The following is a 19,680-nucleotide window of genomic DNA, read 5'->3' on the forward strand; positions in this document are numbered from 1 at the left end:
GCAGAAGTAGCCCAAACTTACACAGGTGGTGAAATATATGCATTTGACTGCAAAAGGCAGCGTTCATCAACAATCTCCCTGGACCATATGGGTCACCATGACCTTCGGAGGTCCCACTGGGTCTGTTCTGACCAAACATGGCTCATACATCTGAATACATTTCATGTAATGGTGGTCCCAGTAAGTCTGTTTTGACCATCACCCTTGGTGGCCGCACTGGGACTTTTTTTTAACCTTTGATGGCCCTACTGGGTTTGTTTTGGCCAAACATGGCTCTACAATGATACATTTGTACAGTCTGACAAAACAAAAACTACAGCCTTTGCCACTCATGTGATCTTGGCTAAAATGCAGGACCTCGAGTCAGATTGATTGTTGAAACAAAGTGTTACTTTCATAGGCCCATAGCATAATAAAGGTGAATGCCCAGGCAGATATAGAAGATACAAATAGTGCATCTCTGTATTCACTATTGAATCATTCCTTCTTTTTTTATGCAATTAGTGTAAGTTCCTTAATTTGAATTAGTCTCTTATAATTCACTGTACAGCAGCAATTGTACTGGGAAGAGAAGTGGCAGGACTGCTAGCCTGTCATGCTGCTTTCAAATATGTTGAAGGAACTTGTGAATAGGAAGAAAGACCAAGGGGATAACTTCGCTCATCTGTCTCTAGGATTAAAGGAGAACTATGGGGTTAAGGCTTTTCCCCATAGTTCTCCTTAGGGTAACGGGAGGACACAAACTAGCATCAGGTGGAACATGTCAGAGCCTGTAGATCTTGTTCTGCTTGTAACATTGTAGATTCCTGAAAATAAACTTTTTACATCAAGGTCCCGGCTGTTGAGTGCGGCTTTACATACATTGGCAAACATGTATAGATGTCACCAGTACACCAAAAAGCCTTTCAGGATCACAAAATGTTCATTTATTGAAGATCCTGGTTAAAAAACAAGCACTTTCTGGGCCGCACAGGGTCCCTTCTGCAGGCCTTTTGGTGTGCTGGTGACATCTATACACATTTGCTGATATTGACGGCGCCATCGGCAGTCGCTGTGAGCGCCCCCCATTAAACGGGATATTCGGTAAGGAGTGCAACAAGCAAGATTAGTTTACATACATTGGTTCACACATCTGATAATTTCTCACTGTCCAGTCAGTGTGTGTGTGTGTGTGTGTGTGTGTGTGTATGTGTGTGTGTGTGTGAGAGAGAGAGTGGGGCTTCAAGCGAAGATTGAAGTATGAACTCTAAACCAGTGCATAGATACAGTGGTGACACATTTAATCCTCCTGGTATGAAAGTAATATTTTGTTGCTCTTCTCTCCCAGGGCTTTCCTGAACAACATCTGAAGCGGCAACATTCTGGGATGCCCAGATCCAAAAGGCATATCCGTTGTGTTACTTTTTTCACATATATTGCTTAGAATTGTTTCCAGTGATAATAAAATGTGATGCTTTGTATCTTTGTGTAATTACTTCTGGATATGTTACCATTGACAATACATTCAGTTCATCCCCTGGAGCCACCTGTATACTGTATAATCCAGGGAAGCAAAAATGTGTTCTTTAGAGACAGTTGATCTGAACAGGAAACCAAACGATCAGCAGTACACAAGGAAACTCCTTGAATCATTTTTAAGCCGTAGATGTCTGACAGAATAGAAAGAAACCAAAGATTATTCTTCAGCATCATTACTCAATGTGTTTAGGCAGTGTGATTTGTAGCAGAAAAGCAACATGAAGACAGGGCATCTATAAGCCAACACCAGATGTTCTTAAACAGTTCCCAACATGGATATGAAACCGAAGTGGTCACGCAACACATGTGAACACTAGTGCTACCCAGGACCCACTAGATATACTCTTTTTTGGCTTCACAGAGAAATAAATGTACATTACCATTCAGTAAAGCACGGCCATGCAAAAAAGCACAAATTGTAGTCCGATACTCCCCATCATTTCTCTTTTGAACTGAAGAAAGAGCCCAAAGAACCTGATCTTTTTTGTGTAAACTATTTGTCCTTGTAATCCACAATGTACTGTAGATTAAGGATGAACCGATACCAGTGCTGATACTGGGCATTTTCACGAGAAAATTCCCTGATACTAAACGCCAATATCAGCGCTCTACATTTTTAAATGGAAGTGGCTGCCTGAGGTCCTGCAGGGACCTCAGCAGCCTTCCGGTAAACAATGGTGCCCGTTCAGAGCGCTGGCTGCACTTCTCTTTCCTGGGGAACCACGCAGCGCTGCTTACATCTATGCTGCCGCCCGCAAGACCCCCACACAGCCGATTTGTACCTCTACAACCGGTGCTTGGTCTTGAAAAAAAAAAATGGTATAGTTGCATCTCCAATGGAGATGTAGAAAGGCACACCTGTATGAAGTCCAGCCCGGGTGGAACCAGGGCTTCTTTCATAGATACAGTGGAGAAGTCAGCATAGCCACAAAGGGACAGAAGTGTGTTATTCCCAGGATAACCCGGCGGAAAAAGTGGGAAAGAGGCCTTAAAAAGATACAAAGTTACTCAGCCATATCACAGAAATCACTGCGCTGGGAATGCGTGCCTAACTACCTGATTGGACCAGCCGCAACAATGTGTATAGGTGAATAAATGTAAAGCAAATATGTTGCGCTCGGTCTATGTGAACCAACTACACACTAAAGTGTTAATAAACAAATCTGTGTAAAATTACGACAATCCGTGTGAAAAAATTGATGCAAGTGGACTATTTACATATGACTAGAAGGTTCAACACACAAACATAATAAGAATAATAAGAATCAACACTGGAATCTTCAGAATTAGTGCCAGTGATCAACCTCATTGGACATGTATATCTCAAACATGCGAACCTCTGGCTAGCGACGTAGTAAAACAACACAGAAAACTTACATTTAAACCGTGATATTAATTCAAGCTGTGAACAAACTTTGAGAAGGAAGAAGGGGCTCTGTGGTGGCCCTCCAATCCTCCTTAAAAATAACAAAAACGTGCAAATAAATCAAAACTAAAATAATAATAGCAAAGAAACTGACATTTCAAGGTGCATGTATCATTACATGCATATCCCACGAACAGCACTTAAGAAAGGGCAACTTCCCTCTCTCAGTGACACTCGATCAATCTGTCCGGCAGTCCTCCAAACATTCACTGACAATTCCCCAAGAGGGTCTCCTTGTTAAAAAGGTCTTTTAAGTTCTGGTTTTCCAACCCCTTCTAATGTCTCCTTGTCAAGTACCGGAGTAGATCTCTCCTTCTCTTTCGGTCACCTGATCCCTCGCCGCCCGGAATGGCGGTGTTCACCTAATGGTGTCCCACAGGGAAAAATTGAAGGAGACAAAGAGGAGGCTATCTAAGTGCTATCTAATCCAGGGCTTAAAATTTCCACTCGCCTGCTCGCATTTTGCGAGTAAAAATAAGGTGAGGGCGAGTGCAAATTTGAGAGCAGAGCAGCTCCTGTCAGCTCTGGCTTCCTTTGCCTGGAGCTCTGATAGTTCTGAGCTACTGCGAAGGAAAGAATGTCTGTGAGCAGCATCGATGCCTGGCTATCTGGGTGTGATAAGTTACTTAGCCATCTGCACTATTCAGTGCTGAACACTGAATTTGCTCTGGGCATCTAGTCTTCATAGCACAATTAATAATCTAAACCACACACACCATAAATATGTATAAACACTTTAATGTTTGGGGCAGATCAGTAAACATTTTCCAGATATGAGCACAGAATAGATGTGAAAGGCAGTTTGTTCAGAAGAGGATACATGAGCAGAACTAGTTGGCAGAAACAGACACAGGTAACCATTAATCAGAAAGAAAAACTGATTTGATGCATAAAATCTGTATAAACCTTCTACATTGGCATGTGTACAGTGCAAAAAGAATTTGTTCATCAAAACTGATACAGAAACAAGTTCTTCCCACTTAAGATCCCAAGTTTGACACCAAGAGCTTTGTAGGCAAAGAGCAATGTGCTGAGTCCAGTAACCCATAGCAAGCATTTGTATTTTGCTGGATCTAGTTCAGTGAGCTCAAACCAGACTGGCTGCCATGAGTTCCTGTACCCCGCTCCATTATTTTATCATCCCATTGGTGGCAATTTGTTAACTGTGGTTTGCGCCCTTCTTGCCGTTGACCCAGGAGATCCTGGTTAAGCCTTTGCCTTTGCAGCAGCTTTGACATCCTCAACAGCATCTCTGGGTTCGTTAGGTGGTGGGATCTTCATGTCCGAGGGCTCTACCCCCCAGATGTCCCGGGCATACTCCTTGATGGTTCTGTCACTGGAGAATTTTCCAGATGCTGCAATGTTCTTGATGACCACTTTGGTCCACTCTTTTGGATTCTAAGAGCAAAGAAAATAGTAAGTGTAACAAAAACATACAGTGTAACATCGCACCTTCAGTCTAATAAAGCATGGCATTTATTAGCTTCTAAATTGCTGGAATTAAATGTATAGGGAACTGGTATGCAAGGGTGCCTAGGCACTCCTGTGCCTACAGACTCAATGCTGCGCATCTGCAGTTTGAGATCTAAGACACTGCTGCCTCTGACAGCTAGTCTTGGGAGATTTGGTGATGTCACTGTGTGCTAACTGTCCTCCTTGCTAGACGATCTGACATGAGATAGCATAGCCCTGCCTCTACCAAGAGTCAGTAATGAAGAAAAGATCTGCAGGGAGACCATAGGCATCTATGGCCTCTATAGAATGACAAAAAAGGAGAGCGCTCACTCCATGTGAAGGATTGTTTAATAATTTGCTTTTAAAAAAATGGTATTGTACTCACAAGAGAATGTGACACAAGCGTATTCAATGGTTCCCCTCACAGGAGGCTATCGCCCATCAGAAGCCACAGCACTGATGGGCAGTGGTGGCATCTGGTGGGCGATAGCCTCCTGTGAGGGGAACCATTGTATACGCTTGTGTCACTTTCTCTTGTGAGTACATTACCATTTTTTAAAAGCAAATTATTAAACAATTTATAATTGGCGAGTGGCGAGTGATTACACGCTGCCTGGCTTCCTGAATGTGGCTTCCGGTACTCGATATTCGGTATCGGCGAGTACCGGAAAAAAACAAAAATCTCCCCACGCCCAACCATTTGCTTACCAAATTCTGGCCACTAGGTGGAGCAGAGGATCATAGGAATTACCTATACCGTGGCATTCTGGCCACTAGATTGAACCAGGGAGCATAACCAATGTCTTATATATTTTGGGGGGGTTTTATGTGTATGTCTGGCCAACATAACAAAACAGCATGTACAGTACATCTCTGCAATACATTCACATTTCCAGATTTTTAACACTTTATTCTTTAACCCGCAACACACTGATCACAGTTGCGATGCTCTGCAGGCTCCAATGCAAAAATGTATTAAAAATAAAACATTTAAATTAATGCGGGTGCATTTATTACAATTTTGCAAAATGTGGACTACGCTTTTAAACTAGAGACTCATTACTATGGGGTACAGCTCTGTTTCGCTCGTGTTCTAGTTCTAATCCAGTAACATTTTTACTCATTTAAGGAATCTAGAGCAGAAGTGCAGCCGTTCCCCATAGCAACCAAAACCAATTTCTAATTGACAAGATTTCTTCTGCATGCTTGGTTCTGCTTTCGGTTTCTAGAATGGGTGTGGTCATTAGGACCCGGCAGACTAATATATGATCTGCATGTGAAAGCCATAAACACAGAGGAAGTGAAGATATGTGTTATCCTTTGACCTAGTGGAGAGTCTGTCATCATAGCAGCACTGCCAGAGTATTCAGACAGCTCCAGACAGAATGAAAAGGGTGACACATAAAGGGGGTCCTGGAGCACAGACCTCTGGGAGAGGACCACAGGAAGACTATGGGGGAGTCTCACACAAGCAGGCTCGGACTTCGAGGAGTAATACACGGTGAGTGAACCTTGAATCATGGAGTTTAAACAGCTGATTGTTATATCATCTCATTGATCTGTACTTTGTTCTGTGTATCAGTGCTAGAAATACCAGTGACCACTACAGAGAGTTGGAAAACATCACATTAATGCCAAAATGTTTTTTGTTTTTTTTTACTAACACAGTCTAGGCAGTTTTTGTGAGTTTTTGGGCAGTGTGAATTGTGTGGCATCAGAACATTTGGATGGACTACGGGTGATATTATTGATTTGATAGTATTCTCTTTCATAATGGTAATATTTGGTTTAAATTAGTTGATGGGTTGGGTTAAGTGGTAGGTTGAGTTGTTGGGTTGAGTGAGTGGGTTGAGTATTTGGGATGTGTGGTTTGGTTAAGAAGTTGGGTTGAATTGTTGGGCTGAGTGTTTTTGTTCAGTATTTGGGATGAGTGGTTGGGTTAAGAGGTTGGGATGAGTGGTTGGTTTAAGAGGTTGGGTTGAGTGGTTGGGTGAAGCTGGACATTCACATGGTAGTTTTCAGTCAATTTTAATTGAACAAAGCAATCACCAGTTGCAATATTAATTGACCCCCCAAATTTGGTTGATTGTGAAGTTAAAACCGATTGAATTAAAATGGGGTTGAAATGGGGAAAACTGTGGCAGTTTCATTGAAAGGGATTGGATTTTTCTGAATTTTGATCCCATCTCCTTGTGCTCCATCGCAGCCTCCATTCTATGTCTTCAACTGCTTTGTGATTTCGACAATAAGTCAAACCGAATGTTTGATGGCTCTGTTAAATTTCCATGAACCCTAAATTGCATGCTTTTGGGTAAGGGTTAGGCTGGGGTTAAAATAAATTTGTCATAAAAATTAAGACCTAAACCCCCAAATCGTCAGCCTCTGGTGCCTAAACTTACCCTCATCGCCTGTTCCCCTCTGCCACTAATACAAAATTCCAGTACTTCACCCCTTCCAGTTGTCCTGGTGACCCTTATCTGCTGGACAGAAGGTGATGGGGAATCCAACATTTCTCAGTTGTTAAAAGGGATGAGTGTTGAGATCAGGCCAACTATGAGTTCAACATGAACCTAGCTGGTTTGCAGGATGGGTGAATGAAGTAGCCAGATTTTAATGTCTGCACATGTATCTGATCCTGTCTGCCCACGTACCTGATCCTCTGGCGGTTGCAGCCTGTAGTCATTCATTTAGTGGTGGTATCACTCCTGTCACTAAATTATAGCTTCCCGCCTGCTGGCTTGTGTCTCATTGTCAACCAACCGGCAGGATCCCAGGTAAAGTCATTTACCGAACATGGTTGTGACAATATACTGTACGATCAATAACATCAGCCAATGTTCCGGTCAGTTTGTTAACATTGAGCATCCAGCCGAGCAGCTGTCCTTTGGGATGGGAAAGCATCAGGAGATGATCACCGTGGCGCTTCTAGGTACCCTCCCAATGTTGAGGGCATGTAGCCTGGTATAGTTTAGAAGTGGAGGGGGCGAACACTAACTCTTCCCCCCTTTCCTGGCCAGTCGGCCTGTAGGCCTGAATAAGGGTCTAGAATGTATTTATAAAGGGGGACTCTATGCCCTTTTTTTCCTTTGCAGGGCATGCAACTTGGTAGGCCATGGGGACACATGCTTGCTGCCCCCTATATTTCTGGCCACACAGACTGTATGCCTGGATGAGGGGGACCCCAAAATTAAAAGTGTGTAAAAAACCCCATAACAGACACTTATCTGGACATGCAGTCTGGCTGGCAAGGAAATGAAGGGGCAGTGAACGTGTGCCCCCTTCCCCACCTTCTGAACCATACCAGACCACATACCCTGAACATTTGGAGGGTATGACTGTGACCTGACCTTGTGCGTATGTGCACTGAAATTTTTGTCCTCACATGACTACATGTAAACTCAGCAGAAAATGTAAGAGATAAAACTATCTACAGATACATCCCGGGCCGGCCACCATGTGACCAACCTCATGATAGAAATTTTCTGAAGGAGAAACATTTTCCCAGCAGTTCTATTAGATTTGTTAGCGTTTAATGACAATAGAGGGATGACAGGAGGATGCTGATTGGATGTTAGAGATACATAAGGGAACGTCCTTGCTGCACCTCTCATCAGACCCTCCGACATGACAGATTCCTAAATAGTACTACAGATCCTAAACTTGTCTCTCTGACCAAAATGACTCGTGCTTAGTGGCTGAATATTTGAATATATGAAGGATTTGCTTACAGTGAATTAGCAGTCGAATATTTTTCAATTGCTGCCTGTGTGTAGTTTCCCTTCACTTCCTGTCCAGGTGACCCAGATGGCAATGTGAATCTTATTACTATATTCTATCTAAATAATAGGTTTATAATCTTCCCTTGTTCAGCCAAAAAAAGCAAAAGTATGCTCAAGAAGAATAATAGGTAAGCTGCTATGAGTCACCTTCTTCTGGCTGTATCCAGCTTCAATAGTTTGTGTATCACCGACCCAGAACAAGCATGCAGCAAGTGAAATGAGAATGAAGATAGTTATGGTCTGAAGAGTAATACATAGCTGAGGGCTTCATGCTTGACCTCATGTGACACTGCTAAACGCCTGGACAGCCAGTCACTTTGCATTAGTGATGTGCATAGGCTTGGTGTGAACTAAGAGCCCATGGCCCTGCAAACTGTCAGTGACCCACACCCCTCCCAGCCTAATCAGTTGCCGCAGGGGCATTTTCACGCCCCTTGATATGTGTAGCTGGAGATGGGGAACGTCCTGGCTGCAGCTGATTGGACCAGAGGGGATGGGTGTTTTGCATGGGCTTGGGCGGCCTTGGCTCACACTGAGCCCAGAAACATCACTACTAAGCACCAGGGCTGACCAATGAGTGCTCGCCATTTGCAAATGAAATTTAAAATCCAGAGTGAATGGCTGTGCTACACGGCAGTACGGGGTACACATAGTACACCCATACCAGTGGAGGCGAAGGAGCGTTTGCCTAAGGGTATGTATAGCAGAGGAGAGAGAGGGGGAGAGATTGGAAGGGTAATTCTATTTACCCTTTAGGCCTATGAATGGAGTGGATAGCCAAGAACCGAAGGCTGGTCTTAGTTTACCAGGGGGGACAATTGTGAACCATAGGAGGTTTCTTACCCATCCAATCAATGGCTCCTGCTGATGGGTGGCCAACCAACTCAGTTGGGGTCCCCGCATAGACAAGAGATCAAAGTCAAATTTATGTGAATGTTCAATTAACTGTTCCCCTACTAACCTAAATATCATTCTGTATATTACATTTATAGGTATTTTTTTCACGGATCTCATGATGAATGTTTCTTCTTTTCTTCCAGCCAATCAAAATGGTTGTTCTTCCTGAAAACATTTGGCGCGGCCCTTGTGGTCATTTACATATGTGTCCCTTTCATAATCAGGCTCTTCCCGGCAATATTAGGCAAAGTTGTGTATTTAAACATGGGTGAGTAGTGGATATGAGAATTGTCTCAATCCAACAGCTGGCCGTGGCCATGTTCGGGTCCCCTCGGGCTCTGCTCCTCCCACGTTATTGAACTTTTTTCTTTTTTTTTTCTAGTAAAAATTCCTTTCTTCGTGGACTTGAAGAATCCCGGAGAACTCTTGAACCACACCGCAAATTTTTACTTGACGTCCGAAGAAGAGGTGAACATCGGAGTCTGGTGAGTGGTCGGACTGAAAGTTTAGAAGGGGTAGCTCTCTGCACCAGGGTTCCCCTCCATCTCACAGTGCTGTCAGTCTAACATTGTAAACATGCTTACAGGGAGGTAGAGCACAGGTATGACCTTATAAGTAGGGATGCACCGATACTGTTTTTTTGGTATTGAGTACGAGTACTGATATTTTGTTTTCCGGTATTTACCAATACCAAATACCGATACCGGAAGTCCCATTAAGGAAGCTGAATGGTGTGTAATGACTCGTCACCCGGCTTCCTGATCAGCCATCGAGTCAGCTTTCTGGCCAATCAGAAAGCCGGGAGGTGGGTCATCCTATACTGCGTATAGGATGTAATGACTCAGGGACCTTAGACCGCTGCAATGGAGGGGAGCGGGGCTGGAAGGATTGACCTAAGAACAAGGCGGCTCGGAGGTTCAGGTAAGTATAACCTTTTTATTTTAGTACCTGAATGAGCAGTTAACCCTTGCAGTGCAGGGTAGCCCCACTGCAAGGGTTAATAATCATTTTGAGTTCATCTTTAAAATGAAACAAGGCAGCCAAACTTTACTGATCAATCCAAGTAGAAAAACAGTACAGATTGTCCTGGAGAAGTCTCAAAATATAACCCGACAGTCTAAGAATTCCTGTGTCCCTTGAAAGGACAATAAAGAAATCATTATTATACAGGATTTATATAGCGGTTTGCGCAGCGCTTTACAATGTAATAAAGAAATCTAAGAAATGACTCTTTGATTGTTAGGCCCCATTCACACTTCTAAGAGTCGGCCCGTACAGATCTGTGCTGCGTGCACGGCCGTATCGGGCCGCTCCCGGGAAGTACAGGTGCCTCGCCTGATTGCATGCAGCAGCCTGTTCTTCTCTATGGTAGTATGTGGCCGTACGCTGCCCTACGCTCACCCAAACTGGACGTCCGTGCGGGTTGCAGGTGTCCCTGCTCGGACGCAGACAGGATCCATCCTGTCTGGGTACGAGTACGGACACACGCACCCACACAGACTTGCAGTTCAGATGAGCATACGGCCGGGTCCTCCCATGGAGAAGAACAGGCTGCTGCGTACAATCACATACAGCACCTGTCCTTCCCGGGAGTAGCCCGATACGCCTGTGCATGCAGCACAGATCTGTACGGGCCGACTCTTAGAAGTGTGAATGAGGCCTTACTGTTGCAGGATTTGTCTCTGTATATTTCTCTGACTTGTCTCGTAGAACTGATTGGGAATCCTCGTAATTTTACTGGCGGAGGAATCGGGTTGAGTCAATTGTCTTCAAACAATGAAATTCTTTTCTATGAATCTATTTCCAGGAAACAAATATTTGTATCATTATAAGACATCATCTTGATGGGGGTTAATTAGCAGGACTCGGTTTCTGAGCACTACGGGTGTCTTCATGGACGATTTCCCTTAATGATATTTTCTTTTATTGCGGTGGGTTTATCGCGATGAGGAAGAGGAGACGCACGTCTGTTGTACTCATCTGATGCATATTAATCACGAAGATTTGTTCTCCTAGGCATACCGTGCCTGCCAGCAGGGGGGAAGAGGCGAGAGGGAAGGACCGCCGCTGGTTTGAAGACTCTCTCGCAGATGACAACCCAATTATCATTTATCTCCATGGCAATGGGGGAACCAGGTGATTACAGGCTGATCTGGCATAACCGGAGACCGCCATCGCTGTATTACTTGTTTTTCACATATAGTGCCGCGGTCTGGGTTGGAGTTTTAACGGAGAGTTCAGGTCTGTGCATTCTGTCCTTTATATTCGCCTTTTATCAATGAGACCAGGTTCATCTCCATCAGAGGTGCTTGTGAAAGGTGGACATTTATGAGACAGGACAAAGCATTGTCACCCTATAACAGGAAGTGCCTGAACAGGAATCTTATTTTAATGAAAGCTGCAGATTCCAAAAAAGATAAAAAAATGACTCCCCCCCCCCTGGAGGAAATTTTCTGTCTGTTTTTTATTTCCATGTGAAGATTTTCCCTCACCTCCTGTTGCCGTGACACGCATAGAAATGGATGGGGTGGGTATCAATGAAACAGGAAGGCAACAACATCAATTAAAAACATAGTTCCCCTTTAAGGAGAACTATGAGGTGAGTGATTTCCACTCATCCTCATAGTTAGAGCCGACCTGTGACAAAGATGCTATCACAAGTCGGCTCTATAGATCGGGAAGTGAGCAGAAACATGCAGTCGATCCGCTCACTTCCCGATCGTCTCCTTGCAGTGAGCAGTGACTGTCAGTCATCGCTGCCCGCAGGGATTCCCCCCTCTCCTCTCCGATCCTCCAGGCCTGAGTGGAGGAACGGAGAGGGAGGGGGCGGGCACAGCTGGCTCTGCCTCTAGATTGGCAGAGCCCGCTATCCTTCATGCAACTGGGTGAATCCATTGAGTATTGTCAGGATCTGTCCCGGTTGCAGCGCTCTCAGTGTAAAGCGGGCAACAGCTCGCTACATACTGAGCTTTGGGTCACGGGAGGAGGTTAGTATATGTTCTCCCGTGACCCTAAAGAGAACTATGAGGAAAAGCACTTACCCCATAGTACTCTGTTAAATAAATTTCCACTTATTCTAGAATGTATCTTTCATGTTCTTAGGTGTGTCATGTGACCGTACCTTTAATGTAACTTAGATCAAATGTGTAAAATTTAAAGTTTCATTTTTCATATGCGCACAGACCTCATCTTCTTTTTTTCTATCTTCCTCCAGGGCCGTGGATCACAGAGTACAACTGATGAAGGTGAATACAGGTTTATTGAAAATCAGAAAAACCTATAAAATAAATGAATGATCAGAGATTAATAAATTTCCCTTTGTTACAATGATATTTGTCATCCTGACTTGTGGTGGAATCTCTCGCAGGTTCTCAGTAAAGCCGGCTTCCATGTCTTGGCGCTCGACTACAGAGGTCTGTGACCCCCCCAAAACCCCATTTGTGTCCGGGTGATTATATCTGTGTGTCCTCACTGTTCCTGTTATTTTTTATAGGTTTTGCTGACTCCACCGGTGAGCCGAGCGAGGCCGGAGTGACCCAAGATTCCGTTTTTTTATATGAATGGGTGAAAGCCCGCAGCCATGGAAATCCGGTCTGCCTCTGGGGGCATTCTCTGGGTACCGGGTAGGTTCTGGGTACGGGGCTGATGTTTCATTGTATTAATGAGCTTCATCCTTTGTCTGGAAGCATAAAGGGTAAATATATTACTCATTAGCCACAAAATATTATAAATAATAGTAATAATAATAAAGTGCGTTATGAAAAGTCAGCCAGATTTCAGATCACACGAGAAAATAACTTTTTTACTTGATCAAACAGCAGTTTCACATTAAAGAGAACCTGTCATGCAAGTCAAGCTTTAAGCCCTCATTCATGCAGGGCTGTAACGAGCAGCTGCCGGGAAGGACAGGTGCTGCGTGTGATTAGTGTGCAGCCCCCGTCCTTCTCTATGGGACTACGCGGCCGTATGCCCCCCTACGCTCACCTCAAGTGCAGGTACGTATGGGTGCGTGTTTCCTGGCTCGGACGCAGACAGGATCCATCCTGTCCACTTACGAGTACGCTCACCCGCACGGACGTGCAGGGCGGGCGGGCGAGCATAGGGGGGTGTACGGCCGCGTAGTCCCATAGAGAAGGACGGGGGCTGCTTACTAATCAAACGCAGCACCTGTCCTTCCCGAGAGCTGCTCGGTACGGCCCTGCACGCAGCACGGAGCTGTACGTGAGGGCCGATTCCTGTGTGAAAGAGGGCTAAAAAAGTAAAGGATATACAAGCCCAGGAGATCCAAAATGTGCAGTACTGCAATAGTGTGCATTGAGGTGCAAAAAAAAGAAATAGCATATGCAATTGTTTTCACCGCAGAGCACCACAGTGTATGCTATTGCATACTGTGGATTGTGCGGTACTGTGCATTGTAATGCACCACAACACCCACTGGGAGTTGCCTTGGTGTGCTATTTAGAATGAAGTGCAACACAGCGCATCTAGTGTGCAATGCATTGTTTCGGGCAATAGCATGCACTGAACGCATGGAAACCGTGCCATTAGTGCAATGATATAGTGTGAACCGGCCCATAAGGATAGACTTCCCCACTTTATTGCACAGGCAACCCACAATACTCCCATCCAATGAGATTTCCTTTATTAGCCAATGAAGTACTGTGATTGGACAGGAAGATAGTAAGCGGAACCTAGCTTTAGAGGGTGGGGCATAGCCCTAGAGTCTCTGAAGTTCAGCTAAAGTGAAACCAGGTTCAGAGGGGCACAAAGAAGAAGCTTTTCTCTCTAAACGAGGCATAGGCAGCCTCAGCATTCCAGCTGTTGTGGAACTACAAGTCCCAGGAGGCATTGCAAGGCTCTGAGCCATAGGCATGACTCTCAGAGGCAGAGGGATGATGGGAATTGCTCTGGTGTGCCAAGGTTGCCTACCTCTGGTGTAGGTAATCACTGACACATTGTGCTAATTCCATTGACACGGGACTTTTACTTTTAAATATTAAAATGTCTTTGCTTTACTAACCTGTCACTTCTAAAAATGATTGAAGTTCACAATTGCAGCTTCAAAATGAATCATATATACCGATATACATTCAGCAGAATGTGTTATCTCTAATAATCTCATTAGTTATAATGAGGTTCAAGCTGGGATTGTAAATTAAAAACTCCCCTTCGTTCTTTATAATGGGCCGTCGTATCACCATATGTCATAGGAATGTTGGATCCATTTTGTGAACTTTGCCATTGCTGTTAATGATTTGTCCTCATGAAGGGAATCCAGCTGACGCGGTGATCCTGGAGGCCCCGTATACCAACATCCGGGATGCTGGAGCTTATCACCCTTTCGGAAAGGTCTGTGACAGATGCATAAAACTACAAAATAAAACTAAAGCCAAAAGTATGTGGCATCCGTCCAAATAATTGAGTTCAGGTGTCTCCGGTGAAGGGGGTTGTTAATCCTATCTCATAAAAAGACATTGTAGAGAGTTGTGCTCCTCCAACCTTGTGGTAACAGCTTGGTCCTTTTCTGTTCCACCATGACTGTCCCCTGTGTATAAAGCCAGCTCTATAAAGACATGGTTTGATGAGTATGGTGTGGGGGAACAAGAGTCTCCTACAAAGAGCCCTGACTTCAACCCTACTGAACACCTTTTGGATGAATTGGCATGGTGATTGCCAACTAGGTCTTCTCATCCAAAATCTGTAGTTGACCTCACTGCTTGTGGAAAGCCTTCCCAGAAGAGCAGAGGCTGGTATAGACATAAAGGTTAAGTTGGGGACTCCATATTAATGCCCTTGGTTCAGGAATGAGATGTCCAACAAGATCATATAGGTGTAATTGTCATGTGTCTACAAACTTGCAGCCATATATTGTACTGTTTCCATATTAACCCTGTGTATGACTTGAGCCAAGCGACTGTATATTGGCACTGGCATCTTGGAAGTGTATGCCAGGGTCAGAACCTCCTGCCAAGAGTGTACTTTTACTGTCAGTGTTAGTGGGATGGAAAGCAGAGTGTGCATATGTAATGGGGCAGCACAGTGGCTTAGTGGTTAGCACCTTTGGATTACATTCTATCCAAAACGAAATATAACATTTGTCCAAAAGCTAGGAATTAACACACTTAGAGGATCATTTATAAATCATCCGCCCAGCTATACACATGGCATTTTCAGCACTAGATGGATTTATAATTCATCCCCCCAGATTAGAAAAATAACCTTATATACTGGTTTTAGAGCTGAATTCCTGCCCTAGTTTTGCTCTTTACACCATTATTTGCCTTTTCTACTATTATTTGCTGCCACTTTCAGTTTTAGAAGGCTCCGGTCACTTGGTGGTGGCCGTGTTGTGGTGTCCTGCTGGGGATATTTCATGGACTTTCCAGCATGTGATAACTCTGAGATTTTTTTTTTCTCTGACAGATCTACCACATTTACCCCGGATTTGAATACTTTTTCTTGGACACCTTTGCACTGAGCAATCAAGTGTTTCCCAATGATGAAAAGTAAGTTTATCTTGGTTTTGTTTGTTTTTTATAGAAACCTAAACTGGAGCCCATCTTCTTCAATAAGATGGTGTCCACAATCTTGTTAACAACGTCATCAGAACAATAATTCTAGGAGAGAATAGGAATGGTCAGCTGATTGTTTTATTGTGTAACTAGCCAGAAATATAACGGACTTCCCTTTTTTAATGTTCACTGTCACGCAGTGTTAAAAAGATGACCAGCCCACTCATGATCCTGCACGCAGAAGACGACAATGTAGTTCCCGTGTCAATGGGAAAGGAGGTGAGTTTATTAGGACGTTCCTATACATCCTATAATCCTGATTTCCAGTTAGGCCTTCAGCTTTTGTTGTTAATGATTTTGGGTTTTAACATTTTTTTTTCAGCTCCATGAAATAGCCATAAACTCACGTCATCCCAGGGATGTGATCCTGATATTGTACCCCGCCATGCTTGGCTACAAACACAAATTTATTTATAAAGACCCCAAACTGCCAGAGAAGCTTTGGTGAGTACATTGTGTCTAAATCTGTCACATTGATCACTCTGCAGCTCATGTATTAGGCTAGGTTCACACCTAGGCGTATCGAATATGCGCGTTTCGTGCCATACGTTTTTACCGCGATTCGCAGTAAAAAAAACGCACGCCAAAATTGCATGTCCAAGGGCTACCTGGCTGTATCCCAATGGATACACGTGACAAATACGCCCCAAAGAAGCACCTGTACTTCTTTGGTCGTAGGGCGTTTTGCAGCACGTTCCTAGGCGCTGTAAAACGCCCAGGTGGGAACCATGCCCATAGGCAATCATTGGCTTTCACATGTGGGGCGTTTTACAGAGCGTAGGAACGCGCTGTACAACGCCCAGGTGTTAACCAGGCCGTAGGCTTTGTTTTTACACATTTCTATTTCCTTTGTGGATTATGGACGACCTTAAAGCGGTTTTGCATTTCCATGGATGCAACCAGTACTCTATAGATCTATTTGTGACCCTAAAACTTTGCTTAGGCCCAAGAAGTAGGCCAAACTTGCACAACTGGTGAAATATATGCATTTGACTGCAAAAGGCAGCATTCATTAACCATCTCCCTGGACCATACGACTTTATCATGTCCTTCGGAGGTCCCACTGGGTCTGTTCTGACCAAACATGGCTTACGACTACAATTCATGTATTGGTGGTCCCAGTATGTTTGCTTTGACCATCACCCTTGGTGACCACACTGGGACTGGGTTTTTTTTTTTTTTTTACCCTTGATGGCCCTACTGGGTCTGTTTTGGCCAAACATGGCTCTACAATGATGGCCAATTTGTACAGTCTGACAAAAAAAAAACTACAGCCTGTGCTGGTCATGTGATCTTGGCTAAAAGGCAGGACCACGAGTCTGATTGCTTCCACAAACAATCAGTCAAAGTCTGTTACTTTCATAGGCCCATAGCAAAAGAAAGGTGAATGCCCAGGCAGCTATAGAAGATACAAATAGTGCATCTCTGTATACAATATTGAATCCTTTTCTTTTAAATACAATTAGTGCAAGCTCCTTAATTTGAATTTGCATTGGTCTTATAAAATCCACTGTGCAGCAGCAATCGTACTGGGAAGCGAAGTGGCAGGACTGATCTTTGAATGCAGCATGACTGGCAATTACAATATGTTGAAGGAACCTTCTAATAGGAGGAAAGAGCAGAGCGACTAACTCCACTCATCTGTTTCTAAGATTAAGCCATTTCGGTGGAACCCATCAGTGCCTGTGGCTCTTGTTCTGCTTGTAACATCGTAGATTCCTGGGAATAAACTTTTTACATCCAGGTCCTGGCAATGAGTGCAGCTTTACATACATTGGCAAACATGTATAGATGTTACCAGCACACCAAAAATCCTTTCAGGATCACAAAAGGTTCATTTATTGAAGATCCTCGTCATAAAACAAGCACTTTCTGGGCCGCAGAGGGTCCCTTCTTCAGGCTTTTTGATGTGCTGGTGATATCTATACATGTTTGCTGATGCTGGTGGCACCATCCGCAGTCACTGCAAGCACCCCACATTACATTGGATATTCGTTAAGAAGTGCAACAAGTAAAATTGAACATTTTACATACATTGGTTCACCCATATTCTGCTATTCCTTCACTGTCCAGTGTGCGTTTCATTCTAGCGCAGATTGAAGTATGAACTCTAAGCCAGTGCATAGATACAGTGGCGACACAATACTCCTGGTATGAAAGTAATATTTTGTTGATATTCTCTCCCAGGGCTTTTCTGAACAACATCTGAAGCTGTAACATGCTGGGATGCCATGAACAAAGAGGGATATACGTTGTTACTTTTTTTTTTTCACCTATATTGCTTAGACTTATGTCCAGGAATAAAATGTGATGCTTTGTATCCTTGTGGAATTACTTCTGGATAGGTTACTACTGACAATACATTCAGTGCATCCCCTGGAGCCACCTGTATACTGTATATTCCAGGGCAGCAAAAACGTGTTCTTTGGAGACAGTTGATCTGAACAGGAAACAAAACGATCAGCAGTACACAAGGAAACTCACTGAACCATGTTCTCTAGCTCCAATCCATAGATTTATGCCTGGCAGTAAATAAACCAAAATAAGATTATTGTTCAGCATCATTACTCAATGTGTTTAGGCAGTGTGATTTGTAGCAGAAAAGCAACATGAGGACAGGGCATCTATAAGCCAACACCAGATGTTCTTAAACAATTCCCAACATTCTGCCAATCTGAATATTCACGTGTGAAAAGATCTTGTTGGATAGGTCTTTATATAGATTCTTCCTGAGCTTCCAGCCGCCATGTCTAGTATTCAGGTGTATGAAACCGAAGTGGTGAACACTAGTGCTACCCAAGACCCACTAGATATACTCTTTATTGGCTTCCCATCAAAATAAATGTACATTACCATTCAGTAAAGCATGGCCATGCAAAAAAGCACAAATTGTAGTTAGATACTCCCAATCACTGCTCTTTGAACTGAAGAGAAAGCCCAAAGAACCTGATTTGTGTAAACTATTAGTCCTAGTAATCCACAATGTACTGGAAATTAGGAATGCACCGATAGTGGTGCCAATACTTGGCATTTTCACGAGTACCTATGAAAATGCCCCGATACTAAAAAAGGCAGATACCAGTGCTCTAGATTTTGAAATGGAAGCAGCTGCCCGAGGTCCTGCACTTGCTGGGGACCCCGGCAGCCTTCCGATGAACCATGGCGCCAGTTTACAAACATGGCCGCACATCTCGTTCCTTGGGAACCACGCTGCACTGCTAACATCACTTCTGCCGCCCACAAGACCCCACAAAGCCAATTTGTACCTCTACGACCGGTATTCTGTCTTGGAAAAAAAAAAAAAATAGTATCTGTGCATTCCCACTGGAGATGAAGAAAGGCACACCTGAGTCCAGCCTTAGTGGAACCAGGGCTTCTTTCATAGATAGTGGAGAAGTGAGCCTAGCCACCCAGGGACAGAAGTGTGTAATTCCCAGGATTAAAACAAAAAGATAAGTTACTCAGCCATCACTAGCTAAACATTTTTGGGTTTAGATATGCTAGAAAGGAAACGCTGAGGATTTTGCTCCGGGCATCTATTCTTCATAGCCCTCGGATCATGAAAGGATCACATTCAATAATCTCAACCACACACCATCAATATGTATAAACACTTTTTAATGTCTGGGGAAGATCAGTAAACATTTTCCAGATATGAGCACAGAATAGATGTGAAAGGCATTTTGTTCAGAAGAGGATACATGAGCAGAACTAGTTGACAGAAACAGGTAACCATTAATCAGAAAGAAAAACTGATTTGATGCATAAAATCTGTATAAACCTTCTACATTGGCATGTGTACAGTGCAAAAAGAATGTGTTCAGCAAAAGGGATACAGAAGCAAGTTCTCCCCACTTGAGATCCCAAGTTTGACACCAAGAGCTTTGTAGGCAAAGAGCAATGTGCAGAGTCCAGTAACCCATAGCAAGCCTTTGAATTTTGCTGGATCTAGTTCAGTGAACTCAAACCAGCCTGGCTGCCATGTGTTCCTGTACCCCGCTCCATTATTTTATCATCCCATTGGTGGCAATTT

At 43.8% G+C, this 19,680-nt stretch overlaps 1 protein-coding gene across 1 annotated transcript in view; it reads left to right on the forward strand.

The window, feature by feature from the left end:
• Positions 1-17,856, forward strand: part of ABHD12B (abhydrolase domain containing 12B) — a 61,227-nt gene extending 43,371 nt beyond the window's left edge. The window contains exons 11-15 of the mRNA XM_018558363.1: positions 14,345-14,424; positions 15,499-15,581; positions 15,788-15,866; positions 15,970-16,091; positions 17,835-17,856. Coding sequence (XP_018413865.1) covers positions 14,345-14,424; positions 15,499-15,581; positions 15,788-15,866; positions 15,970-16,091; positions 17,835-17,856 — 386 coding nt within the window. The remainder of the gene's footprint in view (positions 1-14,344; positions 14,425-15,498; positions 15,582-15,787; positions 15,867-15,969; positions 16,092-17,834) is intronic.
• Positions 17,857-19,680: the final 1,824 nt, after the last annotated feature.

Source organism: Nanorana parkeri, unplaced genomic scaffold (assembly GCF_000935625.1).
Source record: "Nanorana parkeri isolate BGI_ZX_2015 unplaced genomic scaffold, ASM93562v1 scaffold335, whole genome shotgun sequence".
NCBI classification, from domain to species: domain Eukaryota; kingdom Metazoa; phylum Chordata; class Amphibia; order Anura; family Dicroglossidae; genus Nanorana; species Nanorana parkeri.